Here is a 19,730-nt window from a genome sequence, read left to right as displayed (position 1 = left end):
TTGTTTCCCAAAATCGAACATGATCCACGCAAACGGTTCAATAAAATATGACTACAGTCCTACTATTTTTAACTATGCTACCTCAAAAAAGCTCTTCTTGTCCAACACTGTATTCTGGCTGTCTCTAAAGTAAAATATGGCTATATATGGACTTTGAGGTATGAATTTCACCCTGCTTGACATATGACTCTAAGCAAATGCCTGCTGTAAAAAGTGACATACTCCCATTCTGAATTAAAACCACCTGCCTTTCCACCACTTTGTATTTGTTTAAGTATGTATTATCTTCATCATAGACTGAGCTCATCTTATCTAGTATAGAAATCATGCAGCTTGGATACACTGTTAATCAGACTGAGGCAGACCTAAAACAGAATTTTGGCCCAGTACGTAGATGCAGAGATCCAGAACCTCCTAAGACCCACAGATAATATTTGAGGCAAAAGACTACATTATACCGAGTATTATCCAGACATTCTCAAAGATTCTCTGTATCCATATGCCAAACCCATAAATCGCCTAGCACGAGACGAAAGAAGTGGTACCCCTGGGCCAGTCCCACAAGCCCCTCTCGGTTCAGTGGTAAAAAGGCTCTGTGGTCTTGTGCCAATCACATGACCGCATGATGCACTAGAAGCAATAGGCTCCTAAAGTCTGGGGTAATTTCTTGAATCGTTCAGTTTTGAAGTAAGACTATACTTGAAGGAAACATGCCACAGCCTTGACTGAATACCTTCTAAAGAGGGGGGAGGGATGTAGAAAGTGTATTGCTCAGTTGTCAAATTGCCCTGGTCCTTCCTGCTACGCAGAAGGGAAATGGACATAACCACAGCATTCAATCATCACTTTCAGGTCTTTAATATTGTACACAAAGAAATCTGGCGCAGCTACAGCCTACCATGACTCTCCAGCAGGTTATGCAGTAAGATGGCAGGCATATATTTAAGTTTACTATCTTCCTATTTGGGTCCTTCAAGTTGTGCTGAAGATAGCACGACTTATTCTCCATCGGCCAGCCTTCTTATTGGAGTATTTGGTAGAGTGCAGAACGAAAATAGGTAACTTTGGTACCCACATCTGGATCTTTTATTTCAAGCCTGGCCTCACTCTACCGAGGCTTGACTTCACCTTGGCTTTTAACGTTGTGCAGAAGATTGCAGAAGATCTCGTACCAAAAAAAGGTCAAACCGGTGGAAAAAGCAGCCTTAAGCAGGCTAGGAGACAGGCCTTTGAAATAGCCCTTAATGCCCTCTTCATGGAAGATTTGTACAGCACAGTCCTGCAGACCTCGGTAGGTCCTCACCTGTAGAGAAAAGAGATACTGTCATATTTAGTCAACATTTGTACAACAAAACATACCACATTTACAGACTAATAAACATGAAATCCAACATATCTATAATAGCATCAACCAACCAGTGCAGTTCTCCCATATTAAAATATCACATTCAAGCCTTATGAAACATATGTCTTCTACATTCCCACTGTTCTAAATACACCACCGACGAGTTGGAATCTGAAGAGCTGCACTAAGTGTTACATATGTGAATTTAAAATCAAGGCGCAGTGCAGTAAAGAAGTAAAAACATCCCAACACTACACCCACTAATGTAGGACTAGTGCAATACACTACACCGAAAAGAGACACTGTCTACTCATAACAGCTGCATTTCCTAGAGTACCAATTCTAGCATCTCCTACCAACACCATCAGCCATCCTCTACAGCGCTCATTAGATCTAGAGGTCAGCAGAGCATCAATTCAGAATATGAAGGCTAAAAAGAACCGATGTCCTTCTACGTGTGGTGCAGGATATCACTCTAGCATGGCCTAGACAATGACTGAGGTTCATGGTTGTCAACATGTCTAAAACACTGATGCACAACACCACCAAATACGTGATTATTACTGTATAAACTGCAAAATGGAAAAGCTGAACAGTTGGTTTTCTTGACCCTTCATCCAGGGTAGGGCTTATATAGCTCTGGTGCTAGGCCTTAGCAGATCAGCTTGCAACTGTGGTTAACTGACACTAGGCCTTGGAATCACTGATGTTCTATGTGACCTGCAACAGGTGGACTGATGCTAGATCTAACCTAGGGCAGTAGCAGTATGTCGATCTCTGATTGTAGGCCTGAGACGTAACAGTACATCTTTGATGCTAGGCCCGAACTGACGAGGTTGGTTCTTTGGAATATGGACATTACTATTGGTCTTGGTAACTAGGTCTGCTGATCTCCAGTACAACGTCCGAGCTGGTACAGTGGATCTCTCATGCTCACCTGTCCAAAGGCTGCTCTGGCTTTTTCAAAGCCACCAACTTGCAGACGCTTTTTGAAGAGATCGAAGGGGTACGTGAGGACTTTGCTGAGGACACCAGCACAGCTGCCACAGACGAAGTTCCTAATACCACCTGAGCAGAAAGAGGATTAGAAACAGTCAGATGGGAGGAGAGTGTAAGACAAGTGGGAGGAGAGGAAAAGACAAGCATGAATGGGATACAGATAAGGGACTTAAGAAAAGATGGGAAAAGGAAATCGCAGGCGAGAGAAAAGAGGTGAAAAGTATGGATGTTGAATCACTAAAGTGCCAGGGTAGTGGAAGTAACATCACTTGCCCTTTGACCCTATGATGATATCAGGAGGTGAAGTCGCTGGAACTGTGCACCTGATGGCACATCTGTCTAGCAAAAAATACTGTACAATTATTTAGTGCATTCAATGTACTGTTTTACAGTGTATTTACCTATAGGTGCAAGGGCTTTAACATAGTTTATTTACTGTACATTTCAGCCACTAAAAGAACTGTCTATAAGAGGTTTGGGTATTTCAGGACAATTAGAATTAGGCCTTTCCCCTTTGTGATTGTCTTGTAAAAATAGTATACCCTAGGAATATGCTGGGACTTAATCTGGAACTACATGCTACCCTGAGGTCTGCGAAGGTGACAAGCCCACTGAGCTATGTGGAATACATCGTGCAAATATTTTTCGAGGTTTTATTATGTAGCCTGACTTCACAAAGGCTGATTTGTAGTGCAAGAAACGCACTGTGAAATTCAGGAAGGGTTAATTTAACTTCCTCACACTGATATGTCCTGACAGAGACTCATCCTTTTCTATATCCATCCCACTAAACCACCATTCCTCCACCTCACCTTCTTCCAAGGTCCTCACATTTGTTCAGCGTGTTTAAAGTTCTCTCAGCTACTCTCACTTTCGTGTGCACATGAACTTCCTTAATAAAGACAGAATGTGAACAGGGATGTGTTAGGTTTCTGTTGCTGGTGATTCCCTTTTGTCCAATATGGCAGGGGTCGCAAAAGCAGTGCCAGGGGTAGCCAGGAGCGTCTCAGAAGTAGGAGATGCTGCCCTTAGCAACCCCTAAATTAAGTTCATGGAGTGAAGAGACTAAAATAGAAGGAGAAGACAAAACAGGAAATAGCAGAGGGTAGATGGGGGAAGAACAGAGGGCAGGTAGGAACGGGGGCAATGGCAAAAGATCAGAAAGAAAGAAAAGAGTAAGATAATGAATGCAGAGGAGAAAGCATAACACACTAACAGACTTATTTCGGAGGGATACAAAGCATAATTAAAGACAAATTTAGTGGCATCACCAGAAAGATACACACAGGAACGTACTTGCTTTGACCTAAAATTCATTTGAGAGGACTAGGTCATTACTTTGCTGTATTTATGTTACCTACCATTAACTTTGACATTTATTTTTTTCATATACCCCCCTTAAATAAAATAAACTACTTTAACACATCTTTCTGAATAGTATCTTCAATTCATAATTAACTAACGTGCACAGATTTTCAACTTTTAAAAACCGATTGTTCTCTTTCCTTTTTAAAAACAAACATTCTAGTTATTGATGCCACATCAAGTGTCAGAACTGTGAGATGATGTTGAATAATGTTTTGTAGTACAAAACTTTAATGCGATGAGCAGTTATCCAACAAAAGTCAAGGTGAAAATTTAGATGTTATATGTTTCCTTTACGGCCTAAATGCATGCTCATTGGTCAGGTTCATGCATATATTTATGTAGGGAAAGTAATGGTTGTTTGTGAAGTACGATATTTTATTTATATATCATGTTTTGCATCACAACCTAGTTAAGTGTAAGCTAACCAGAGAAAGCAGATTGCTCCTGAAAATTCCCCATGTTGTACAAATCCTGCAAGGTTGTCCAGGGCATTTTTGAATAAATGCATGAATGGCCTGTGTGTATTCAGATCTAGCCCGATGACGCAAAAGGAGAATATAATATCGTGCCCATGCATAGTTCTTCATTGTGTAGCAACTAATACTTATTTAAAATTAAGGCTCCAAACCAGGCTTTCTATGGGCCCTCCAGGTTTTATCTTGCTCATAATGTTGCCAAGTCATACTATGTCCAGATGCTGAAAGACAAATGTTAGAGAAACCGAGCTGAGTTTTGATTGTCCCTAACCATTGTTGCAATGTCCCCGATTGTATCATTTAGGGCAGGGTCTCCAACCTTTTCTGTGCTACGAATTGCCTATGTTCAAATAAAATTATCCTGAGCTACTATTATTGGTGTTGTAACAGTGACCGTATCAGACAAGATTACAGTACTTATTCCTCAAATATCAGCTTTAAACATATTCTGCAAAATCAACCGTTTTTTTCTCCAAATAACAGCTGATGAGCTCAGACAATACACTAATTTTCATATGGAATACATAAGTTTGGCTTTTGGGATACATATATTAATTCAATGAAGCTACACATAGAAGAGCTATTCACAGGTAGCCGGAGAGTTACAAGTAGCTCACGAGCTACTGGTTGGAGAAGCCTGATTTAGGATACTGCCTGCAAAGGAATGAATAGGACTTCCTGACTTAACTGATTTTAGAACCGATACTGCCAGAGTTGTCAAATAAATCACTATATGAACATATATTGTGGCTTCAAGATGTGGGGCTGAAGACTGTGCCGACAGAGAGGAGAAGGCTACAAGTCTTTCTGGTTTTCCTTGGGAACAGCTGGATTCTTGCTAGATGATGCTCTTCTGGATCCTGCCCAGACTGAGCGTCCACTCCTAAGTAAACCTGTTCCATCTGCTGGGGACCAAAACAAGGTTTAGTTTACTGCCCTCTGAAATAATCTGTGTCCTGGCTATAGCTCTTAATACTAGAAATCACAAGAACAAACCACACAGAAAGGATAGGCAATCAAAATAAGAAATGCTAGATATATGCTATTCTTGTGTTTCAGATCATGTTTTGAGACGGTATTTTATTAATGTATGCTTAATGAAAAGTGGAAGCATTTCGGTGGTTAGTTTATAGCTTGTCAAAATCCCTTCTATTAGAAAACAAATTTCTATTTGATGCTACTGTTTCCAAAGATCACATTTAAAAATCATAAACATAGATACCAGATAATTAGTTATTGAATGTTTAATCTGCCAATAGTTAATTGGCACTGACCCGGTCAGTTGAAAAATATCCATGATCACTTGGCTGCTAACCCTTTTCCCCTGAGAATGTAAAGCTCTTTAAAAAAAAAAAATCGGGGTAGGTCTCGCTTAAGCCTTTATAATGTTTTTTCAATAAAGAAATTCTTGTAAATTCTGCACCCTTTCATTACCACATGGGGATTCTAAAGATGTCCAGGGTTTGTGGATTCCCTAAGAGGTAACTAAGAAAATAGCCAAAAAGTAGCCGTTCGCTATGTATGTAAGAGGAAATTTTCTTTTCTTTGGGTGTACTTTTAGCATATAGGCTGGCAGACAAGATGCCAAGATGGTCCAACCCTCTACCCCAATCCTTTTCATACTTTTTTCCCCTGGTAGGCTTTCTGCATTCATTTCTGGGCAGAATTAAGTGTTTACCACCTGCCAGCCTGCCTCATGGTTGTCAGAAAGCCAATCAGGGAAAAAGTGAGAATGAGGTACGGGCTCCCCACTCCTGACACTGCACTGACAGGCAGGCCTTCGTCCAGAGAAAGACTGGAAGGTTCGTCTTCTATCCTGCTGCTCCAAGAGGGAGTAGGCGTTCGTAACTACAAAATGTATTATGGCCAGTTCTGTCTCCTTTCTTTCCCACATGGGTATTCTGTAAAGGTCTACTTTACTGACATATATGTGTTATATATAAACGCTGAATTAAACTGTAAACATTAAGGGTCTGATTTATATTTAGGCAGACACCCCGCCATATCGCCAAGGGGAAGAAGCAAAATACTCTGCCCTCAAAACGCAGGGACTGCCCGCCTAATATTTATGAAATGATTGCTGTCATGGCGGTTCCTGTCAATGCATTTTACTCTTTGCTACAGGGCTGCGGCAACAGGACAAAGCCCTGTAGCAAATAGTATTCTTGTTTTATTTACAAAAAAAGAAAGCCACGAAATGGGATTTTCTTTTTGTCCATAAAAAAAAGAGTAATGTTCCCGCCACCATGGGAGTCATCTGCCATGATGGGGGGCAGAGGGTTGGAGCAATATTTTGTTTTTACTTTCCCTCGCCCCCAAGGTTTGCCTGTCGGTAACAGACAATAAAAAAAATAGCTGTATGTCCACCCATCCAATTTGGCCATGTGGAAGGACAAGTAGCCATTTCTCCTATGGCCCTTACTCCCCAGGCGACCGGGGCAGTTTGGCCACGGCAGAGAAGAACTGTAAGCTTGCCCGCATACAGATTTTGTGGGCAGACCACTGTGTTGGCAGGGAGGGAACATCGTGGCCGCGGCAGAGTTACCTTCCGATCAACATATAAATCAGGCCCTATGTTGTTTATGATGAACTACTACAGTTAGACAGTAATGGGCTAAGTGCATTCTAGGGGAATGATGGTGTGAACGAGGTCATTTAAAAGAGGTAACCATAGAACAAAATGTAACTGATTACGGAAATGTAGGTCACTTATGAGCATCCTGCTCCCATATGAATGAACTGCGACCATTATTTGAGATTTTCTGGGTGATAGGGGTGAAGCATGGTGATCTTTAGTATATAGATCTTTATGAATAGCTTCATAAAGGTTCTCCATGGAGTAGAGCTACTCCGAGCGTGCAGCTCAACCATTAGAAAGGTAGATTAAATCCTGTACTACACACAATTAATAAAACCCTTACAACAAACAACCAGCACAGGTACCTCAGAAAACGGATTAAAACATGTTACAAAACCACACTGGCTTTTGTTGGTTTTCTGGAAGTAGAAAGTCATTGAATCAAGACGGTTAGAAATGCAGGTAGCAAGTTCCCGCAGACATCTACATTGTGCAATAGTTTGGGAGAGATTATCAAATGTCTCATGCAGACAGCCTTGCACATGTGACTGAAGATAGGAAATGTTTCCACCGTCTCCTTTGAATTTTATGATTAGGGAGAGGGAAGAGAATAAATGGAGCCATCTAAAGACAGCTATATAAAGTACACATAATCTGTCCCTGGGAATTGGTTTAATTGTACTACAGGCCTAGACTGCTTTCCAGATAATCTGCCCTTCCAGTGACAAATGTACCCAGATTACTGGGGAAATCCTCTGCTTCATCCTGCCAATACAATGACTTCCTTGGTATTCTTCAGTACTTCCGTTGGTTAAGCAAAAACTTCCCAATCTCAAAAGAACACGTCTAATAGGCTATCAGCAGGAGTTCGGTTTCCGCTTCCACGTCAGTGCTGCCTGGTTTTATAAAATGTTTTAAAATGTTGCACTGGTCAGGGGAAAGGAATGATATCCCCTTTTTGCAATGCACGCTTGTGAATGTTCTTTTAAACACCAAACAGAGAAGATTTCAACAGAAACTGTGGCCGACTGAGAGATGAGAAAAGACTCGCTAATTGCAGGCTCAACCACCACATAACAGAGGACATTTATTTTGTGGCAAAATCCACAAGATGGCAGCACTCTAGAGCTTCTGTGCTACAGGTATGCCCTCGGAGCAGCGAGAATGCAAAGTAAATCCAAACACACACAGTACACAGTCACACCACAGAAGTTGCATCTATCAATCACAGTATAGAACTGGTGAGCTGGGGCCTGCAGCTCCGTCTCTTTCGTTTCCTACCAAACCATGCCTGTGCTTTAGCACTGGAAGCTCTTCTACCAGTGCTGTGATCAATCCCCAAGACTTGTGACATTTTCAGCCGGCTCTGGGCCTTGTATTTTTGATTTCTCCATTATAGCGCCTACGAATGGCTACAGGTTTTTCAACTACGAGAACGTGTCTATAATATTCTTTGTCTATTGCTTATATTCTTTGTTGTTTCCCAGCATTGTCATTCAATTACAGCAGGCCTTACTTACTTAATTACATAATCATCTGTAATAACATTTAGTTAGACTTAGGACTGCCTTAGGTCAGCTGGTTGGATTGGTTATAATGTTAAAATCAACTTTTGTAAAGTCGAGCAGTCTCCCTATGATTAACCCCTTTTATTTTATTGTATAGTGCTATCTGCCAGTAAAACAAACCCAGTGCAAGCGTAGGAGTTGCAAGTCATCCTGTTAATTTATGTTAGGCTGATTTCCTTCAATCGACATTCTGCAAAATTTGAATCAAGGTTTATTTTCGAAAGGCTTTTGCTAACGTTTTATTGAAATGTAAATGAAAAAAAACTGTCAAACAATTCATTCAATCATTCATTTATGTCTTCCCCATTACAGGGCTTGGGCCGTACGTTCCAATACTCTACAGTGCATGCCACTGCATGAAAGCTTGAACTGGCTTATGGGGTAATGCAGGACATGCAGTTTCCTCCACCTGGAAAATGTTTACGAGTCACAGTCCCCTAGAGAGGAAACAAGTGGAAATAAGCACAGAAAGTATAGAAAAGGCAGCAGAGAAGACAGAAAAACGGAGAACAAAATACACAAACTCTGACATATGTTTGATGTTTGACTGCTGCTTGCACCCTAGCAAGGCATGAAACTCAGTAATGAAAACCAGGGAGGGGCAAAGGCATGCAGCACACAAATACTGCCAACTGTGCCAGGGCCAAGGCACAACAGAGTCAAGATGTACACAGCAGGCAGTGCCCACCAACACCACACAGCTCACAGGAACACTGCTGAAAGAGCAGGCGCACTGCATAGTGCATGGATACAACCGGTCTAGTTACCAAGAGCTCTTCTCTCCTAAAGAACTCCACTGCCCTCCAGCCCTCCGTCACCATCACCTTCCCTCCTCTTGCAGAGCTTTTCAGAACTGCTTTACGTACTTGAGTGAGTCTTGTCTGCTGGCAATCCCCAAGTGTAGACCTGCTGCAGGACATTATAAAAAGAGAACTGAAGTCCAGCATATGGGAAAATAGCGATCATTGTGGGGGTCAAACCCCTGTAAAATGTTAAAGGCCCTTCTGTCTTGTACATGGTGGTTACTGCTCCACGAAGGGATGTATAGATCTGAAAACAAGAAGAGAAGAATGTTAAACACAGCCCTGACTTCAGTCTTCTTACTGTATTTCTCTTTTATTGCCTTCCGAATTCCTTGATCATCAATAGACTCCCTCTGGCCATGAGTTGCCACTGCAAGAGTCGTGTACTTCTGAATATCTTGATACAAGACCAGTAACTATTCCTAACTCCACAGCCACAGACCTCTAAGATATATATGTCGTCAAGGTACATATATGTGGAGTTAGGTATAGAAAATCTATACTTCCACGGCTTTTGATATTTTGGCTTTGTTATGTTTTCCCTTGGTATTCCTATACCACAATATTCTATCTTCGACATCCAGGGGGCACACCCTGTAAGCGCACTGCCTAGCATTCTACTTACATCGGCTTTGGTACTTCAGCAGCGCCTCCTCCGGACCACCAGGTGGCACTGTGGCTTTTTTTTCACTGCTGCCTGTTCAGCGACTGGCGCGTCGGCAACTTCCCCCGTGTCTTGTTTACAATACCTATGGAGAGGTTTTTTTATTTTGGTCCGAGACAGTATCTCTCAGTTACAATGTCCCCGATGTTTCATCCCATTGCCCCTCCTGTTTAATATCTACGCGCTTCAGATAGCGAACCTACTCCACCAGTAGGGGAGCGGGTCTGTATGTAAGTGGATGATAAGCAACTGATATGTCCTTGCTGATCACTCGAATGTTCCAGAGCAAAGCTAGAATATCTAACTGTCCTCAGGTGTGGATGGCTAATAACGTTTAGGATCTGAACCCACCTAAAGCTGAGCTTCTGCTGGCCTACCTGACGTCTACCATCTCTACCGGACAGGCCCTTTTCATGGGCCTCATTCGAACTCCTGCCACGTCCGTGCGTAATGTGGGCATATATTGATTCAAATCGTTCTCCTAATACCCAGATTGCCAAAACAGACGTTTCTGTCTTCGCAAAATTCTCAGATCACTCTTTCGTCTCACTGACAATTACTTTCGTTGTGCTGGTTAATGCCCCAGCCTACACGAGACTGGACTATAACGTGGCAACGTGCACTGCCACGCCAGTCTCTTTTACGTCAGTTTCAACTGGATCAAAATGCGGCCGCCTGACTCATTTCCAACCTACCTAAACATGCGCACTTTACTCCAGTGCTAAGAGAGATAGATACAGTGACTCCACATTGCCGAGCTGTGATTGGTTAAGTACATGGTTACTGTTCACAAAAACGTGCCTGGTTTTCTAGAATCTAAACTCTCTTGGCACACTGCTAAAAGCATTCTCCACTCTGCACGCAAAAGCTGACGAAAGGTTCCTAGAATACACACGGTTACTTACAGCGATAGAGCATTCTCCATAGCGGTGGCGTAAACCTGTGACGCTTGCTACCCCATCATCGCTCGCACGCCGATCGGTTGCAGTTGAGAAAACAAGTGAAACCTACCTCTTCAGTCACTGCTAACGTTTGAGAACACTTGAGCAGCTCTTTTTTAGCTACCGCCAAGAAGCGTCGGCGCTATCAAAATGTCCTCCACAAACCACAGACAATGAAATTACAATGTTAATATGCGCAGGGCCTAAATTAAATGAAACATCTCTCCAACATCGAAGAGCTGTACATCTTTACAAAAACATTTTAACTACCTATCAAACCCCATTGGGGGACCACTGGGTCAAGCAGGGGCTACTGAACTTTAACCATGGGGGTCCAAGGGCCTGTCCTACTATGGCTCTGCAAACTGGGCAAAGTACAACTCAATGCATGCTTGACTCTGAGGGTAGCAAGGGCGAGCAGGCACAGCTTGACAATAAGGTAATAGGGGCGTTCGAACTCAGACCTAAACAATCAGACAACATCCCAATAACGTGAATGTCCAGCTCAGTTCTTGCCTTCACAAAAAAAGCATTTTATTACACGCTGGTACTTAATACTGTACACTACTAGAGTCTAGTCCGCATCTGTTTATAGGGAAAAACCGGAGTAGTGTGAATTGACCAAAGGTGAGGATAAAATCTCTCCTAAAACAATATGTGTGCTCAGCCTTTCAGTTCTTACTTGCTCATGGTCGATACTTAGTCCGTTCAGGGCTGCTTGACCCGCCTGGTACCTCAGGCGCACCAGCAGGCAGTCAAGTCTCTCCTGCATCGGGGGTGGGCAACATTTGGCCGCACACCTGCTCCCCCTCTTCAGGTGCGTGCGAACGGGGAGATGTGGCATGGTCTGAGTACTCTACGAAGCATTCCCTTCCTTGACCAGAGACATGGCCATTAGAATTCTCCAATTCTGCAGCCGGGGAGTTTTCCATATAGTTATGAATCTGCTACAATTGTCAAGTAATCCATCATTTGCTATGTAATTCGAAGACTTTAACTAAAAAAATACTTCAAGCTCAAACATTTGAATGTTAAACCGACAGTAATGAAGTTAAACCTTTGCCCAGAGTTAATATTTGTAAAAATAAAAAATACCGAAATAATACTGCCATACAACGTGCTGCATAACTTGCATATTCTTACCCCATATTTTAGTTAACCCTCCTGCATATATTGTTCTGCTCCATAGAGAGTTTGGAACCGGAACCACAAGTGAGGTAGTGGGTCCCAACATTACACACAAGTAGCAGAAAGGAGGCGTGGATCAACTGTCTCAGACACTGTAGAATGGGTTTAGGTTGGTTGTCTTCTCGAGTATGCTTTCCTTGCTGTTCTCCAGACAGATTTTGCGCCATGTGATGCCTCTCACAGCAGGGTAGTCTCCAACTTGGGAGCATCCACAAGAGAGGCACAAAGAGGTGTGCGGTTTCTGCACCTGGCTATTATCAGCCAAACTGAAGGAGTAATAAGGGAAAGACAAAAGGACAGGCCTCTTCTCGAGTTCACCTTTCACAAGCGCCCGCAGTCCTATTTCTACCATCCACCACACTAATCACTTGCTTTGGTAACCAAAAGTCCTCATAAAATAAATAAATACGCTTTTTTTCCTTTACTCTCCCTTCAGCATCTAGGTCTCCTCGCTCCAGCTTCAGGAATGTGAGCAATAGACTTTCTCTGGGAGCACAGAGCTCACCCCGATCACGTGAAAGGCCAGAGCAGGGGGACACATACTTCATTTTTAGCCTCCAATTTCCAACTCCTTTACATTTAAGGAATGTCTTAACACTTTCAATCTTACATTTTGGTTCTTTAATTATAAAATCTTTATTCATCTTTTCAAATTATTTAATTTTCTAAGCAGTCCCGGACCCCCTTAGTAGGCATTGCAGATCCCCAGTGATCACCAGACAACAGGTTACACCATAACAATTTATTGCTATACTGACCTTTGCTTTAGGACAGACAGACTGGTGGGTGGGCCGCTTGATACAACTGGGTTGCGTTAGTTACTTCGAGTAAATTCTCATTTTTTCCCTCCCTAAAAACTGGTTCACCTGCATCTGGAATGGAGGGATGGACTTGCTGCTCCATCCTAACATTTATGAATATCAAAGTAGATCTCATGGTGGAGAAATTTCTTAGTTGTCCTCCGTAAAACACAGTGCTTAAGAGTGCCACTTCCTACTTTATTTTTTACGTTCTGAATGGTAAGTGCTAAATGAGTACTTAGCCTTACATAAGTAAGGCTAAGTTCTCATGAAATAATTTACATTGGAAATTGTTTAATATTAACTGCTGTTCATTAGGAAAACATCAGCTAGAACTATTCAACTTTCTACTTGATTATGGCCCAGATGTGGTCTTTTTAACAGAAACTTGGCTAGATTAGGATTCAGGGCCAGATGTTGTTGCCGCATTACCTCCATGCTACTATATTCTTAGAGCTGTATAGGAAAAGGGGTGGTATAACAATTATTGCTAAAACACAGTATGTTGGTAAAATGGAAAGACTCAACATTCTGGGCTGCGATGCTATGTTGTTTTCCCTTGCTCTCTCGAAAAATATCACTATGGCTGGAGCATTGATCTATCGCCCTCCGGGCTTGGTTAGTAATTGGAGTTCAAGCATAACAGAGGTTCTTTTGGCCTATATAGTGAAATATGCCAATTTTAAAATTCTTGGCGATCTTAATATTCACTTTGACAATAGGACATGTAAAACTGTACACCCTGATTGAAGATTTTCAGGCCCTGGATATTCAGTTAGATAATGATTGTACAACTCATAAGGCTGGTCATCTACTGGATCCCATATTTTCATATCTAAAAACATTGAGGGCAGACCATGCTTTATCTCCGTCTTGGTCAGATCACCATACCGTCCCCTTCCCCATTCCTAAGGCCTGTTGAGTAAGATTAATCCACTGTGGACATGCTGGGAGGTGTTGGTCCAAGCTGAATAATTCTATTTTTAATTCAGTACTGGGGAATAATTGTCCAATTTTGGCTAATTTGACAGATTCTGATACCTACACTCTTGATGGTTGGATTTGGTCCGCGCTTGATTCGCTAATCCCGGTTACAATTAAAATCCATCACAAAATCCATCCACTCGCTAAATGGTTTAATGAGCTCTGCCCAGGACTGCTCTAAAACTCTTTTTCAGTTGGTCAAGACCCTTTCTGCCCCCACAAGTATAATGCCTATTGTTTGTTTATCACAACTCCAGTGTGAGGAGCTAGCCACCTTCTTTAAAAAGGTGGGAGATATTCAAGCCTCTCTCTCTCCCACATTAGAAGACAATCAACAGTGTTGTCCTGTGGCACCTTGCTGTCTGCGTTCTTATTTGCCTCTGGACTTGCCATCTTTTCTCTCTCTGCTGTCCACCATTAAGTCAGGTTCACCCCTTGACCCTTGCCCTCCATCAGTCTTCTGCCAGTTTGAACCACAATACTTGTAGATACTTAGCCAAGGCCTAAATGCCTCTCTTTTGGAAGGCATTGTTTCAAAGGTATAGAAACATACAATATTCAAGCCTTTGCTGAAGAAGTCTAATGTGGATCCTCTCGTTGTCAAATTATAGACGAATCTCCCTTCCGCCCACTCTATCTAAAGTGCTTGAAAAACGTGAATAGACATCTTACCTCATTTGCAGAAACTAATGGCCTGTTTCATCATTCTCAGTCAGGCTTTAGAGCAGAATATAGCACAGAGTCAGCACTTCTGGCGGTCACAGAGTTTCTGAGGCAATAACTGGATATGGGTGGCACTTCAGCATTAATTCTCTTTGACCTGTGTTGCTTTGATACAGTGAACCACAACCTACTTTTGGAAAGCCTGGAGCACATGAATGACGCCGCTTTATCTTGGCTAAGCTCTTTTTTGGAAGACCCGGTCTTTCAAGCTCACTTTCGCCAGTACTTCTCTAAGCCTCATTCCCTTCCTTTTGGAGTTCCTCAAGGCTCCACATTGAGTCCCACCCTGTTCAATCTCTATGTAAAACCACTTGCAGACGAATTCGAAAATTTTGGTCTTACTTTGTTATCACATGCGGATGACACCCAGATTGTGGTGTCTGTCATTCCAGGAAACAAACAATACAGCGGCCTTGAATAGGTGTCTCACACAAGTTTCTGCATGGATCAGCACCAATTCCCTAAAATTAAACGGGGATAAGACTGAGGTGTTGTTGTTAGTCAACAATCCCCATCTCTGGGGTCCACATCTATAGTCGGAGGTAATGGGCATCATCCCAAACCCAGTTTCAGTGGTTAAGAACTTATGAACAGTTGTAGCAAGAAACATTTGTAGACAATGAACTATCCATGGGCCACCATATTACAAAGATCTCAGCCACCTGCTTCAGCATCCTACGATGGCTAAAAAAAATGTTGTGCTGTCTTCCTATCTCTGTCCAAAGAATGGTCATTCACGCTTTAGTTACCTCCACGGTAAACTATGGAAACATCCTATATCTTGGTGCTATGAAATGTTTTATTAGTCATCTGCACCCACCATATCTTGGTGCTATGAAATGCTTTATTAGGCATTTGCAGGTGATGCAAATTGCAGAAGCTAGATTGCTCCTTCATCCTCCAAAGTTTTATCCCTACTGTTTGTATGCTTTGCGAACTCCATTGGCTACCAATCAAGCACCACATCGAGTTCAAAGCAATGTGTTATTACTATAAATGCCTATCCAACTCCAGTCCGAACTACCTTAGGCCATTAGTAGTAGTGCCTTATAACCCTAATCAGCCTTTACATTCAAGCAATCTGGACCTTGCTTTAGTTCCTAGATTCAAGAAGGTCCGGAAGGGGGCAAGAATCTTTTGCCTTTCTAGGCCCAATACCTTGGAATTCTCTTCCCCCTGATTTGATGGCTTGTGATTCCCTTTTGAAGTTTCAGAAAAGGTTAAAAACTTGGTCATTTTGATCCCCTTCAATAATATTATCTCAACTATGCCTTTGTTACTCTCTACAAATGATAATACAATACAAATAATAAAGAATTTACTAAATTTTACCCAACTGGTTTTATAGTGAATATGATTCAAATCTAATTGCCTAATAAAAACAACACCAAATGTTGCATGCTATAAGAGTGTCTTCTTTAAGAGATTATTTTCAGAAAATGAAAAGTTATTTGTTAAGGCATTTTCTGGGACCCCACACATACTAGAGATATTCTAACAATAATGAATTTTAAGACAACACCCATGATGGCGAATCTCTTGTCCCTTCAGCTCTCCTGGCTCCCCACCACACTACATTTACCAAAGGTCTTTTTTACCCTCCACCCTTACCTTCAGACTGGCTGCCCCATTTTTACCTTAGGCTTTCCATACCTCAACCTCACCTTTAAACCCTTAGTCATGGCTATACACTGGTTTCACTTATTGCATCCCCCAGTTTCACCTTAGACTCTTGTAACTTAAGAACACTTGTCCCATCACTATATATATATATATATATATATATATATGTCGCTCTCATTTTTACTTTGAGTTCTTTTTTCCCATTCTATTACCATAAGGGCCGCTGGTTCCTTCCCCATGCTTAACATACGCTCGCCGAGCCCACTATGTCTAGATTTAAGCATTTGCTTGCAATCCCACTCTTATGTTATGTTTTCCCGATTAATCCCAAATTCATACTCTATATCTGTTATTCCACTACTCTTACTGCAGGTTTTCCAGCCCCACTCTTCTCACTTCTACCACAGACTCTGAGGTCAGCACTCCAGCTCTTACCTTTAAATAGAGTTAAGCTCTCATGGCATCCTCACTCTTACCTTAGGCTCTCCCTGAGCTGCGAATCGCGTCCGTAGTGTGTCCAGGGGCTGCACCGTCAAGCTGGCACTGCAAGCTGCAAGACCTCCACAAACAAAGTGCACCACTGGATCACGAGCGCTGTGAGACGTGGTGTTGTGAACCAGTTCAGTCAGTAGCTCAAAACTCATGAACTAATCAAAAAACACAAAAAGAAAATAAACTGAGAGACACTCTTTAGGTGCTCACTGCTAAGCTACTCGCTATTGCTCCTCCCACTCCAGCAAGGATACCACCAGTCTTCACAATAGCACACTAGCATTTAGGAACATTTGTGGTTCAGTTTCCCCCGGATGGCAGCCCCCTTTGCTAAGTGATTTACATTCTGCTCACCCTTTCCAGACTTGGATATATTCAGGACTCTTTTAATTGAACGATCCATGACATAATTGTGTTTAGACGTTGCATGCAGCACCCGGAATGGCTACTTCTAGGTTTGGGCCGCATGGCGACAGCTAGGTGAAAAAGACTGATTGCACAGTGGTTCTTTGGAGCTTGGTGCGGAAGATGGGCAAAGGGTCCGCCTCAGGAAGCTCGCAAACTGGTCAGCCGCACAGAGACACTGCAGAGGGTGGGATGTCTTATGAGCTGCAGCAAGAAGAAGTCAGGGCCGGCAACCGGGGTGTGGATGAGTGTAGGACTCATTTGGACTCTTCTTTTTCAGAGGGAGTGGACTCCCTGGTGTGTCCTGTTCCAGGACGGTTGGTGGGGATGTCACTCACCCCCGTTCATCCTGTTCTCGTGAGACAGCGGCTGGCCTTAGAGAGGAAGGAATAGCCAGCACAAGCCACCCTGTCTGCTCAGAATCCAGGGAGTTTTCCGATAGTGTGACATCACTAACAGCAATCTCGGACACATCAATGGAAAACCCAATGACCATCCTGGAAGTGGAGGAGCTGGATCTGGGAGAACATGCAGCTGAAGCTTCTATATGTACCTAAATGGACAATTTAATGCCTGTCTTAAGTCCCAAATCTGTTGCTACTCTCTCTGTGCCCACTTATTTAACCAATAGTGCAGGGTGAGGGGGGAGGATCTTGCGAGGGCCAGAAAGCATATAAAATGAGTCCAGGAGAATCTGGAAGGCAATAACCAAAGAGGTTCATGGATTAGCTCTTTCAGAAGGCATTCCCAGAACTTTCGGATTGGGATTGGGACTCCCAGATCCGGCAGGTGCATCATCTGCCGACCAGGCTTCATAACCTTACACATCCAGCGGCAAAGTATCCCTGCCCGATCTTGGTTTATATGGGAAACTGTATCCTCTGGCAAGAGGTACATTCTAGAGCTAAGTCCTCCACCACAGTCATTGTTGACACTGTCAAGTTCTTTGTGCGGCCTGACTTTTGTTGTGCTACTGCTCAACACAATGGAAACTTCGAAAGTTAATTAAACCCCTGAGAGAGTTAGGGGCGCAGGTGTTTCTCCAGGAACCATCTTGCCTAAAGGTGATCTGATATGGCAAGACTTATGTTTGTCAAGAGGAAGGGGAGGCCGCAGAACATTTATCTCACTGGCCAATAAAATCTAAGCCACATGAAGCTTCCTGTCACTTCTCCGGGCGGATGGGTTAGTGCTGTCTACGGCTGGGCCTGATGACAATCCTGGACTACTGTTGTGGATCCTAAAGTATAGTGAGTGGCGTAGGCCTTCTGGAGGGCCCGCTGAGCTCTGTAAACTGCAGGAGGGTTCTTGTATTATACAGCTGTTTGTCCATTATTGAGGCTTACTATTGTGTTTTCATCTTTTTCGTCCCCCTCACCTTTTCTTCTTCTTTTTCGATCAGAGAGATAGGTGGGGGGTTGGTGGACATAGGAGCTGGTGGGGTCTAACTCTGCAGAGAGTATATTCTATTTGCCCCTCTCGATTGCCTCTTCTGATATTTTTGGTGGATCCATATTTTTCTATACGACTTGCTTTTTCTTTTTCGTTCTCATATCTTTTGGACCTCAGACCTGGCTTCAATCCGGGGGGTGCCCTTTTATAGACCCGGAGGTCTATGTTATGGTTTCCTTCTTGTTTTTTCTTTGTTTTGTTTTTCTATGAATGCTATTTGTTCCTGGTGATTGTTCTGTATGAGATAGAGAAGGTGCAGGTTATGGCCATCCTTCCACGATTGTCAGTGGAGGGATGATTCCCTGTTCCCACCTCCCCCAGGGGATGAGGCTTCTATAGGGGTAAAATCAAAGAAGGGAAGATCATCTAAATTCTTTCAGATACAGTGCACAGACAGGCGGATATGTATTTGTTTTTATTATATGAAAGTGGCATGGTAATAGAGTATTTTTCTTCTTCCCCTTTGCACTATTATGATGCCCACCCTTAACTTTATGTGCTGAAACATGAGAAGATTAAATAGCCCTCTCAAGACACTTCTGGTCAGAGAAAGATACATCCTTCCAGGCCACACATTTTATGTCTCACCAAAATGCATGCTGCATTTAAGGATCGGCCAATGCTTTGGCAGCCTGATTTTTATTTGGGTGGGGCAACAACCCAAAAGGTGTCAATTAGGAGTGCTGGAATTCTTTTTAGTCCCTCCTCGCGAGCTAAGCTAATTAAAATGGCCGAAAACAGACATGGGCGTTGTGCCAGTACACAGGTTTAGGCGAACTCTCTCTGTCTCAAAAAATGTGTGGTGTAGGCCTGAATCAGGATGATCCCTTGTGTTTTTTAACACAATGATGGTGGAGCTCCACTCTTGGCCAGGATCGTTGGTATTAGCTTTTCATTTCAACTGCATTTTTGGCTACACAATTGACCAATACAAGAGCGACGCCTCGGATGAACAAAGTACAGCTAGCCATCGGTACACTTATGAGGGTGCATGGGCTGGTAGATGTCAGGGGGACCCTCAAACCTGAGCGTTCCGGCTTTACTTATTATTGCAATGTCCATAATCATTACTCGCGTATAGATTATGTTTTCGCTCTGCTTGGTCTTACTTGTAATGCTGAGAAGCCGGTCCCTAGTTTATATCTAACCAAAATCCCTTTATATTTTTCTTTTAAAACCCATCAGGCACAGTTGACAACATCCAGTTGGCCGTTCAAACACTGACTTATATTGGATTCTGAGTATATCCGAATGATGTACTTAAGTGTGGCAGAATATATTGGGCATAATTTGGAATCTGCTTCCATTTTAGTAGTTTGGG

General features: G+C 42.7%; 1 protein-coding gene across 4 annotated transcripts in view; it reads right to left on the bottom strand.

Moving 5' to 3' along the window:
• Nucleotides 1–842: 842 nt before the first annotated feature.
• Nucleotides 843–19,730, bottom strand: part of SLC25A19 (solute carrier family 25 member 19) — a 158,653-nt gene continuing 139,765 nt past the window's right edge. For all 4 annotated transcript variants that reach the window (XM_069200133.1, XM_069200131.1, XM_069200134.1 and 1 more), the window contains exons 4-7: nucleotides 16,537–16,707; nucleotides 9,201–9,384; nucleotides 2,283–2,413; nucleotides 843–1,303 (exon numbers count right to left, since the gene is read on the bottom strand). In XM_069200133.1, the coding sequence (XP_069056234.1) occupies nucleotides 1,109–1,303; nucleotides 2,283–2,413; nucleotides 9,201–9,384; nucleotides 16,537–16,707 (681 nt within the window). In that variant the 3' untranslated portion in view covers nucleotides 843–1,108. The remainder of the gene's footprint in view (nucleotides 1,304–2,282; nucleotides 2,414–9,200; nucleotides 9,385–16,536; nucleotides 16,708–19,730) is intronic.

The sequence above is a fragment of the Pleurodeles waltl genome, chromosome 7, assembly GCF_031143425.1.
Source record: "Pleurodeles waltl isolate 20211129_DDA chromosome 7, aPleWal1.hap1.20221129, whole genome shotgun sequence".
In the NCBI taxonomy this organism is placed as follows: Eukaryota; Metazoa; Chordata; class Amphibia; order Caudata; family Salamandridae; genus Pleurodeles; species Pleurodeles waltl.
The sequence above is the reverse complement of the archived record's forward strand: the minus strand, read 5'-3'. Positions and strand labels throughout refer to the sequence as shown.